Genomic DNA, 11,563 nt, shown 5'->3' on the forward strand with positions numbered 1-11,563 from the left:
TGACCAGAAAAAGTGAGACGTACGTTATCAACAATGCTCCTCCACCAATAAATGTATCGGAAATACGCAGTTTTTTAGCCATGGCATACTACGTATCACTTTTTATACCCAATTAGTCCTCAATAACTGAGCCACTACAAAGGCTGGTCAATAAAGGCATAACATGGGAATGGGGACAGCAACAGCAAAATGCTTTTCAAAGGCTTAAAATAATCTGAGTAGCGACACTGAACATTATGACCTACTTTAAAACGGAAGTCATAGTCGATGCAAGTTCCGTTGGAATAGCAGCAATAATGCTACAGGATGGCAAAGTTGTATGTTATGCGAGCAAATCATTAACTGATGTGGGAACGCGGTGTTCGCAAACAAAACGAGACAATCTAGCAATTGTATGGATCATAGAGCAGTGGCAGATTTACATGTGTGGACATTCAATCATTTTTATTTACTGACGCAAATACTTCAGAACAAATCTATGCAAATCCAAAGTCGAAACCACCAGCACGACTTGAACGATGGAGAATAAGACTCCATTTGCGTACGATTTAATGTGAAATACAGACCTGGTCCCGATTTCTCGAAACTTCTTAAGTCCCTTATAACAGGATTAAGCTAAGCTCACTATTTTTGGTGTTCAATAAATTGCATAATATTAAGTTCTTTAAGAGTTTTTTATACTGTAGATAGGAGTTGTCATTATGATGATCACAATAAATCATTTTTCATTTATCAAAAATCAATTTAAGTATGTATTTTGGCTTATTGAAATAAGATACTTAAGCCTGTTAAGCTTAAGAACTTTCGAGAAATTGGGGCCAGGAGTGTCAAATTTGGGGCCTTTTCATTTCTTTGGTAAAAACTGAGCAAAACTGTTCATTGAGGATGTCATTACTTTTTAGGATACCCTTCCTTGTTTTTAAGTGTTGCAATTCCTATAAACTCGTTTACTTTGTTACCAAAGACCAAAACCTCTTTGAGGTCCTTGTTTAAAAAGCTTATACTTTGGTTGAACATATGTAGGTTCTAATTCTACTAGCTGGTTATAATAATTACAACATAATTACAATGAAGTAAAGTTTCCCTAATACCAGGCCTATCGGTAATGAGATTTCTTAAGCCATTTGTTAATCCGGCATTTAGTAAGACGAAAACGCAGGCTTTTCCCAATATCGATACCGAGTACACCGGGTTTTAGCATCCCTGAAACAACAGTTGTCTGCAGTTTTAGAAAGTTTGATATTTGATTATTTTTTCGTTACACCGGCATTTGGTCCGATTGACACAAAAATAGTTCATGAAAGTCGCAATTTGTATCAAATATTTGTTTTAATATTCTTTAAAAAGGTTAACTCTTCCAATATCAAATAACAGTTTACGACAATTTTATTACAATATTCCGATAATTGATTTTTTTCACCTGCCTTGATCCGGAACTAACCAAGATTCGGATTAACCCAAACAACTACAGTACAGTATATAATTAATTTTAAGTTAATTTAATACTTTTTTCGAAAGACTTATAATTAAATCTTATATCATAGGAAGAAGTTATGTTGACATGACACACCGTTTTGCAATTGTAACGTGCGACGTCAAAGACAGAACAAATCCCTTTAGAGAAAAGCATGCTCAATCCTGAAGGGGTCAACTGGTCTTTTCTATGTTATACATATATTCTCCATCCACACGGAGACCTGATTATGCCAATTTGCATATGATCAAGTACATCAACATACTACAAATGCACTTCCGCCTACAGTGGAATGTTACACAAGTATTTAAGTTTCACTCTCACACATTGGTAATTTTGACATTTTTTAGTTTCGTCTCAATTAGTCATTCTAAAATGCCGTCCAGGCTTTTTTTTAATGATGGTTAGCCTGGAACCATCATTAAAAAAAAAGCCTGGACAGCATTTTAGAATGACTACGTCTCAATATGAGTTGATTTTGTCGTCAATGCCTTGAATTAAATTTGGTTGTCCGGTTAGCTCAGTGGTCAGCGCACTCGCTTCTCACCTAGGCAACCCGGGTTCAATTCCCGGCTTGGGCACATGCGAGTTTGGTTTGTGGTCACCAAGCCGGAAAAGTGGGTTTTCTCCTGTTTCCCCCACAGCACAAGACCACACTATCGCGTAAAATCATGCCAACGAGAGTGATTAATATAATGTTGTAATAACTTGTTTCACAGTCTTTGTAAAATAAATATGTTTAAACTAATTAAGTTATAAATATAGCAGATCTCAACTGTTTGGGAATCAAATCATTCATTATCATATATTGGGCATTAAATATCAATTTTCAAACGAAGATTTGAAAAACTGTGAAATGATCTTATGTCAGCAGTCTTGTATCACTGGTTTCGAGACATTTACTCAAATTTGGCTAATTCCAAAACAAAAAATCTGTCAAAATGTTCAATCTTTGACAGTGCATCTTTAATCCGAATATCTAAATTTCAACAAAAAAATCCACAAACTTCTTTTTTTCTTTTTTTTTTGTGCAATGTTTACTATTATTACTCAATGCACCAGTCATTTGTAACGTGATGTTACCGCGCTCCCCCCTCCCCCTCCCCCTCGGTCTGGGGGGATAGCAGGAAATGGAACATGTTTTATGTTCCAGGTGGCCCTGCAGTGCTGCGTGTATGAGGTGGTTTGTTTGCGCAGAAAATAGCAGGGAATGAGCCCTTATCTAGGATGTACCCGGGGTGCAGGGGCATTTGGCAGGGAATTTACCAGCAGTTAAAAATGTTCCTGCAGGGCCGAGATTTTACCTGAGATTGGCTGGACCGATAGTCAAAGTCCCCGCTATTCCCTGGACCTGGGGAGGGGCATGGTTACAAATTATTGACTGGTGCCTAAAGGTTGACATGTTAAGGCCCTCGTACAGACAATGGTGTTTGGTAATGCAAGTAACTAACTTCTTTTCAATCATTTGTCTCCAAAGAACTTGTATTGTTCTTAAAACATAATAAAGTTTCAGAAAATGTATATCATAATACAATTCCATTATGATTAACGAAAATGGATATTTAAAGCTCAATCTCCAAGATGCCCTAGGAGCCAATTCATAATCAGCAATGAAATCTGTATTTTCAACAATATTTCGCTCAATATAACCGCCTTTAAAAGAAATAATAGTATACATTGGGAATTTTTTTGTAGAGTTTTTGTTCGATATTTTGGTTTTTGTGTCATTAATGATCTTGTTCCAATCATCTTTGGTTTTGAAAATCTTTTTTATTGGGGGGGGGGGGAGGAGGGGTGCAAAAGGGTAGGTCCTGTCAATGTTACTGCCATCTTTGATCAATTTATATCAAACCTACCTTAAAGATTGACATTGTTCTTTTTTAAATTTAATTCCAGTATACTTATAGGTTAAAAGATCAGTATTTGCTAATGTGGAGAGCCAGATGTATAGCGAATAGGAAGTTAGCATTATACATGTATTCTCAATACAAAACAAATTTAACACTTGAAACATATGTTTATGTTTTAGATGTAGCTAAATTTCGTAACTGTTTTGCGTCATTTAGATGTTCTGTACATAATCTTTCTATTAAAGCGGGTAGACATTTTGGGATACAGAGAAAAGAACGCACTTGCCCATACTACGAATGTTATATTGAATATGAATTCCATTTTTTGTTGATATGTCCTTTATATAATGTTTTAAGGAATGTTTATATCGCAAAATATTATCGAGAAAACCCTACTATTGATAAATTTTATGCTTTAATGTCTAGTTCAAATACTTTCAGCAATGTTTATATACTTTGCATTTGAAGAGAGAAAATATTTTATGGACGTTTGAGTTTGATATCATAACATGTCATTATCACTATCTATCATGATTGTTTGATATATGTATGCTATTGTGTTTGGGCCGGAGGCCTTTCGTACAATAAACTTTAATAAAATTTGAACCTGGACGAATGCAAATCAGTTTCTGATTATATTTCAGATAAAGATTAAACGTAAATAAAGGTCCTCGCGATGAGTGGCGGAATTGCACCAAGCAAGAGCACTGTCTACATCTCCAACTTTGCATTTTCACTCACCAACAATGACTTACATAAGATATTTGAAAAATATGGCAAAGTTGTGAAGTAAGTTGGGCCAAGTAGTTTGTTCCTTTGACTTACTTTCATATACCAGTAGTTTGCTTCTAGCATAACAGAATGGAATGAGAGCTATGAATATTTATTAAATGTACCTTGATCATTATGTTTATGTATTTATGAACGTCATGTCACAATTACCAACTCAACCAAATTTGTAAAAGAACGACGAGTATGCAATAATATTTTGAAAGCTATATAATTGAATACATGCATTGAATTTTTTATTACTCTTTTAAGGAAACACTCTATGGCATACAAAAAATGTAATAATGGAAAATATTTCTATAAAATAATGTACTATTACAGTTTTTAATTTTTATACACAAAAACTGCAAATAATTTGAGGCTAACACATTTGCAACAAAAACAGTATTCTACTTTGCTTAAAGGGTGACGATTGTGAAGGACCAGGTCACCCGGAAAAGCAAGGGTGTGGCATTTGTGCTGTTCCTTGAGCGGGACTCTGCCTACCAGGCTGTCCGGGCCCTCAACAACACACAGGTAAGAAACACCAAAGATGCTATTTAACTCCTCCCAGTAGCATGTACAGTATTTTCAGATTATTGACATTGAACATAAAGTTTAATTACAGCTGAATTTTTAAGGTTTTTGGTTTTATACAAATTTATTTTAGCTTGATTGTGCTGACAGCTGAAATAATTCATTTGAGTCTATTTCCTGGGTAGAAACCTGGAGGAATCAAACCCACAACCTCTTGTGTGAGTGACAATACCACTGAACCACTTGTACATTCTAATCTCTCTTTTACCTCAATGTTGTGTTTACATGGGGTATGTTTTTGTGTGATATTCCAATAATACTGATGAATTTTATTTTTGCGGTATTTAGTATTGTCTGTTAATTGTTGAGTAGTATATGTTTATAAGGGCTCCGTAAAAAAATTGTAGTTGTCTTTTTAATATAGATAGAAATTAACCTGTTTGTCCACCCTTTCCCATCATCCGGTCAAACATTGTCATTATGTTTTGTCCTGATCACATTTAGTGACAACTCATGTTTACATACCCTGTTTGAAATGTAATGTTCTACGTATATTGTTCATTAACATGTGCTTGAAGAGGGATTGGATTTCAGTTCAGATCTCATGTTTATTGTTTTATTTTTATTTTTTAGCTTTTTGGCAGGACGATCAAATGTATCATAGCAAAGGACAATGGACGAGCTACAGAGTTTATACGAAAGAAAACCTACCCTGATAAGAGTCGCTGCTACGAATGTGGGGTATGTTCGTTCGTTATTTTAAAGCAATAACAGCTGGATTGTTACATGATAAACACTCGGTTTGAAACAATGAGATAATCAAATAATGATTTCACTATTTTTGATATTTTAGCATGTTTTACTATTTAACAAAAGAATGTAAATGCTCACAGGTGTGGGGAAAAGTCATCTCCTCATGGCTTTATTTAGCTAAAATTTGATGTGATTTTTCCAAATAGATGTAAATTAAATATAATTTTGAATATAAATAACAAGCAATAAATAAAAAGAGAAATTGTTTGTTTTTTCTGTGCAAGGTTGCAATACATTCCCCACATAAACTTGTGGCTTAATCATAACTTTTGGTGCTCACTCACTGAAGTATCTGGCTATTTTACATGGAAACAAGCAATTGTCCTCAGGGTTAGAATTTTGCTATATCATACACTCACATATTTCTTTGAGTGATTTTAGTGCCTACTCACAAAATGTAAAAGTACACTGTCTCACAAAATCTACTTGATATATAATTACATTACATATCAGTACCACCCATAGGCTACAGCTTAATTTAAATGCATGCATCCATAACAAATGGAAGATCCTAAAGTTTTGATTGTTTGTCTGTCTGCAGACGGTCATTCAGTTTTTCAACATAAGTTCTATTCACACTCTTGAATATATAAAGAGTTCAAGAAAAAAAAATCAAAATGATTATACATTCAACTATGTTGTCTGTAAATTCTGGTTTATTGCTATAATGTTTATTGATTGGTCAATGTTTTTCCAATAATAATCAAATTGTTTTAACGAGTCAACTAGCCAAAAGACAACCTTTAGACAAATTACCAAAACTTGATAAAATTGGCGGCTGTGCTTGTGTAAGTACACTGGAAATCCACATTTAGGTGTGATTAGAACTAACTATGATAATTATTATTGAACCAAAATTATTTGTTATAATTGGTTTAAAGCAAACCACTTTATCTTGTGTTTGCCAGGACGAGGGTCACATGAGCTACAAATGTCCGCGTAACATCCTTGGAGAGAGAGAGCCACCCCCCAAGAAAACCAAGAAAGACAAAAAACGGGAACGGGAAGAACGAGGGGAAAACTTTGTAGACTTGTAAGGCTAACTCTTAATAAATGTATTGAATATGCATAATAAAATATCTATTTTTAGATTTAATATTTTGTGTTTAAAATATAGGGAAGTTAAGAAAAATTTTGTTTTTAAGAACAATAAAATAGTTACAGAAATGTTACATTTGTTTGTAAATAGATGTAAAAGAATATGTATGTATGTATTTTGTTAAATGTTTTAAAATTGTATATGGAATATTGTTTGAAGAATGTGTAAGCATTGTAAATTGTTTTTATGGATACATTTTTATTGGAGAAAACTCCAGAATGGGACTGCCCGTTGTTTGGAATAAGTCATTTCAAAAGTTGGTGCCATATGAGAAGTATATAAATACAATGGGGATGTCTTCTAATTTCTACTTAGAATTTGTGTATTATCGGTAGAAACAATAATGTTAAGGTGAAAGCCAGAAGGTAACTAAACCTTCTATATGTTAATGTCGCTTGGTACATTCCAGCATTCACCCCACCATGTTAATCAGTGTAAATGATTTCCCTTTTTATGTGCTGGTCAGAAATGTTCACAATTTAAATTTAAACTGACACATAAAACTCATTTGTCCAGGTCTGGTGAGTCTGGTTCAGAGGAGGAGGGAGAGGACCCTAAACAGGACAGCCTGGCTGCTGCCATACAGTTCCAGGTATAACATGCAAAATAATTCACATGTCTGGGATTTAAGGATTGATTCAGATTTCTCATGTGTTATGCAGAATGAACACTTAACTGTTACAGTGCAGATCCCTGGAATATTTGCATAATTGTGCATGGACAATTACACTGCATGAACTCATGAAAAAACAGAGACAATCCTTAAAGTTTTTATTTCTCTGTTTTCATTTTCTGGAATGTAAGTGACTGAGATCAACTTTAAGATATAAAAAGAAATATTGTCGTTTTGTGTGTAAAAGAACTGCAGAACTTTATTATGTTTGCCATTTAGTAAGTGATGTCAATTCATCATGTAGAAGTGAAACCAACAATGTGTCTTTACATTTTGTGGTTCATGCTTAAGACCAGATTTAATCTATAGAAAAGTCTAGGTCAATGTAAATGTAATATTTATAATAACTATGACTGATTATACAAAGTCATTATCTTAATTTGATGAAAATAGCTGTTGTCTTAAATAATGTCCACTATGTAGTTGTGAGATGTATTTTTAAGCAGATAGTTGGACTGAAAATGTAAGACTAGGTTTCTTTGAATTTACGGTAAAAGTAAAAATCTGAATTTGTTTTGATTTCTGACACATGCTTTAATAGTATTCAACTGAATGTTCTGATTTTACAACATATTGTTAAACGCATGTTGAAAAGATGGCACCCAAATGTTTATCAAATGGATTGCTTAATGCTATAAAAGCCCATAATTATTCAAGGAAGACCATGTTTTTCAGCTCTTAAGCAGGCTGTTCTTAAATGATTAGATTTTCGGCTTTTAATACTTATGTTTATTACTAAATATTAAATACATGTATATATTCATCACAGCCCTCTCTTTTTTATAGATAATTTTATTTTAGTGCAATGCCTTTGTTTTTTACAGCAGCAGAAATTGTCTGAAGAACAAGTGGGTCAGGGGTCGAGCCGTGTCTTGGTGAGCGCAGAGGACTTCATGGAGCAGCCTCACAGGAAGAGGTTCAAGAAGGACGCATACTTCAGTGATGAAGAGGAAGTGGATGATGGGGCCACTGGCGATACTTGAAACCTCACCTACTGGAGGAACGAAGTTGAACATTGTACTCCTCTACAAAAGTGACACAAAGCTTGGAAAGCTGAATACGGCCTGGAAGTTTTTCCATTCTGTTTTTCCATTCACATGGAATCATCATGGCTGTACAATGTGATGTTGACGTTGAAATGTTGGGTTCACTGTTGTGTTAAAGACCTTGTTTTTGTGTTGGTGGATACAAGGCATGTGACATGTGTGTTGACGTATAAGAAACCATGGGAAGTGCAATAGGGGAATTAAGGAATAGCACAAGTGATTGGCCCTGTATCACAAAGATTCCAAAACTTCAGGAGTGCAAAGATTAACACAATCTGTATTACATTTTGAAATGATTTTAGCTGATTTTGAGATTGTAAATGTTTGTTGAATAATTTGAAAACAATATAGTAGCTTGAGGCTCTTACTGACGTCCTTATCATCTGTTATAAAGGACTTATAATGAAATGTTTTATGTGAGTCATTGGAAAGAATGGACAGAATTTACTTACTATACTATTCAGCTGTAAAACTCTGGGCCCAATTTCTCGAAACATCTTAAGTTAACCAGACTTAAGTAGCTTATTTCAATTAGCCAAAATAATACTTAAATTGAATTTTGATAATTGAAAAATGGTTAATTGTGATTATCATGAAGATAATTCATATCTTAAGTATGAAAACTCTTAAAGAAGTAAATATTATGCCAATTATTGAAAAACAAAAATAATGAGCTTAGCTTAATTCTGTTATAAGGGACTTAGAAGTTTTGAGAAATTGGGGCCTGTTGTTTAACAAATGGCAAATAATGGAATATTAATATGTTATGATTAGGATTGAGATTGATATAATTGAAACTCTTATTAAAGTAAAATGTCAGTCCTTAACACATTAACTTTAAGGATTTTACAATATCAGTGTAAACAATAATTGTGTTTAATACATTATTAATTCAATAGTCATAGTTTTATAAACATGACTTTAAATTTCTAAGTAAACGACATCATTGGAAGTATTACATTCCTTTCATTTTATCTTCAAAATATTTTATTGCTTGGTGTCAAACACAATTTAGGATGAGGTTTCCTTTAGCAGTGTGTTCTATATGAAGTTCAGGGGCCATATAAAGAAAAATATAAATCAGTTTTAAAATATACATGTAGTCAAATTTAGTGGTTAATTGTTACATTTCTGAAAAATCTTTAAAATGTTCGCTGTTAAGGAAATTGTTGAATTAAAGGTAAAAGGTACGCTTTCAATCTTACATGTAAAATTCTTCTATAATATGGGCCCTGGTCAAGTTCCAGCAGGAGTCAATGTCGGGTCAAAAAGCAGGTGACTAGGTCAAATATTGGAAACACTTCAGCCCTATTAAGTCTAAACTTTTTATTATTTTAAACATTGATTACCATTAGAAACACCTTGGTTTCTACTTCAATTGACTTTTAAGAAGCTATCTGCATATCTGTACAACTTACCTTGCCCATATTTTTAAATTGCAATTTTTGCTTCAAAAATCTTAATTATAAGGGAGTTAACTCTTGTACCTCTAATACCTTTCATTCTTTTTCGGTAATTCTACGCTTGATTACCTGTATTTGGCGCTCACATTCATTGTTAAAATTTAAGTCGCGGGGACGGTCGTCTATTTTTTTTATATATGTGTGATTTGGATGCTATTGGTCTGTATGTGTGAAATAATTATGCAGCCTTTTTTCGGCCAAATAAAATATGTTTTCATATCATGTGTTTTAAATATTCCCGACATAATTTAATATTATCCCTTTACTCCGCCAAGCTGTCAGGAGAACTCATAAATGTTCTACTGGAAATAATAACTCATTAATTCTTATATTAACATTTAGAACTGTGTAATAACTATATCTATTATCATTGAACTTGGAAGGGATGTTAGTCATAACCTTGAATTACACAAGGCATTAAATGCGGAATGACTAATAGGCTTTGGTGGGATAATGTTTTATGCTTTTTAAGTCTTTTTAAAAATCCTCGCAAGCTGTGTTTTTTGCTGGTTAAGGTTTGGTTTTTGTGTCGCCTGACTAGGCGACATATAGGGGTTACTTGTGTCGATGGCGGCGGTTGCGTCCGTGTCCCGTTTTAACTCTACAGGCACTTTCGCTTCAGCGGATTTCTCCAAAGTTGGCAATGACTTGTGCGGGGCATATCACGCAAACTATTAGTGGTATCAACTTGAAATTTCATTTTTTTTTAATTTAATAATATTTTATTGCATAGTTATAAACATTATTACAATTGTCAAAATATTTACATACATGTTTATAGAAAAGTTTGAAATAAATGTTATCAAAGTTGTATGCAAAAGGGTCGGGCCACAAGTTATCAACAACATTAGTTACGGCCCTCCCCTTATAGTTTCGTTAGAGTTAACAAGATGATTGGTATGTAAAGTAGTATATGCTAAAAAGAGCATAATGCATAATATGCTAAAAGTATATAATGTATTTAATTTGTGAATTTGCGTGTATAAGTAATATTCGTTATATTATTAGAAAAAAGAGAAGAAAAACAACATTGTATCAAACAAGAAAATGAAGAATTGATATAGAAGAAGAAAAAGAAACTGACGAGAGAAAAAAAAAGGACAGAGAAAAAACATATAAAGGAGACAAAAGCACACACCCCAACCACAACCCTCACATAGCGTTACATCAAATGTTACAGCGCTTATGCTTCCACATGGCTATTTACTATTTCGTATACTCGCTTAGGTAGTTTGCTGGTGAAATCTTCCTGTATGTTTAATATAGGCTTGGACTTGTTGAAAGAGTTTACTATTATCGTCATCAGTTAAACTGTCTATACCATTCAGGAGTTTATCAGGACTTAAAGGGTGATAGGGTCTAGTTTTTGTAAATAAAGTTAATCTCGCATTTTCATATAAAGGACATCTGAAGAAATAATGTTCAGCATCTTCATAACTATTGCCACATTCGCAAAATGGATCGTCACGTAGAAAGTTGTTAAAAAGATCTGCATGAAGATTGCTACATTTGTTTCTTATTCGAGTGTGTTGAATTTGCATTAATCTCTCACCATGATAGTAGTAGTTTGGGACTGTTGGGGGTTTGTACATCTTTTTAAGCTGATATTTAAAAGCTGCTAGTGTGTCAGACATTTTTATTTCTGGGTTAAGATCATTCCATAATTTCGCTGAGGATGGTATCGTGGAATTAGAATACATTTCAGTTCTTCTTGCCAGTGTTTCAAGGTTATCATTATTTCTAAGATTATATGGGGTATTATTTCTAACAAGTTGAGGCATATCGTCAATTAAATAATGTGGCAAGTAACCTCCCTTATATTTATACATCAATATTAGTT

The 11,563-nt window shown here is 33.5% G+C and overlaps 1 protein-coding gene across 4 annotated transcripts; it reads left to right on the forward strand.

The window, feature by feature from the left end:
- Positions 1-1,241: 1,241 nt before the first annotated feature.
- Positions 1,242-9,942, forward strand: LOC128218616 (zinc finger CCHC-type and RNA-binding motif-containing protein 1-like). 4 transcript variants are annotated; one of them, XM_052926325.1, is made up of 8 exons: positions 1,242-1,470; positions 2,628-2,907; positions 3,969-4,113; positions 4,518-4,629; positions 5,263-5,370; positions 6,351-6,475; positions 7,058-7,133; positions 8,039-9,942. In XM_052926325.1, the coding sequence occupies exons 3-8, from the start codon at positions 4,001-4,003 to the stop codon at positions 8,195-8,197; spliced, it is 693 nt and encodes a 230-aa protein (XP_052782285.1). In that variant the 5' UTR covers positions 1,242-1,470; positions 2,628-2,907; positions 3,969-4,000; the 3' UTR covers positions 8,198-9,942. The 4 variants fall into 4 exon arrangements, with proteins under 4 accessions (XP_052782285.1, XP_052782284.1, XP_052782283.1 ...); XM_052926324.1 differs by lacking the exon at positions 2,628-2,907 and having other exon boundaries at positions 1,242-1,475; XM_052926323.1 differs by lacking the exon at positions 2,628-2,907 and having other exon boundaries at positions 1,243-1,470.
- Positions 9,943-11,563: the final 1,621 nt, after the last annotated feature.

This window comes from Mya arenaria, chromosome 14 (genome assembly GCF_026914265.1).
Source record: "Mya arenaria isolate MELC-2E11 chromosome 14, ASM2691426v1".
NCBI lineage: Eukaryota > Metazoa > Mollusca > Bivalvia > Myida > Myidae > Mya > Mya arenaria.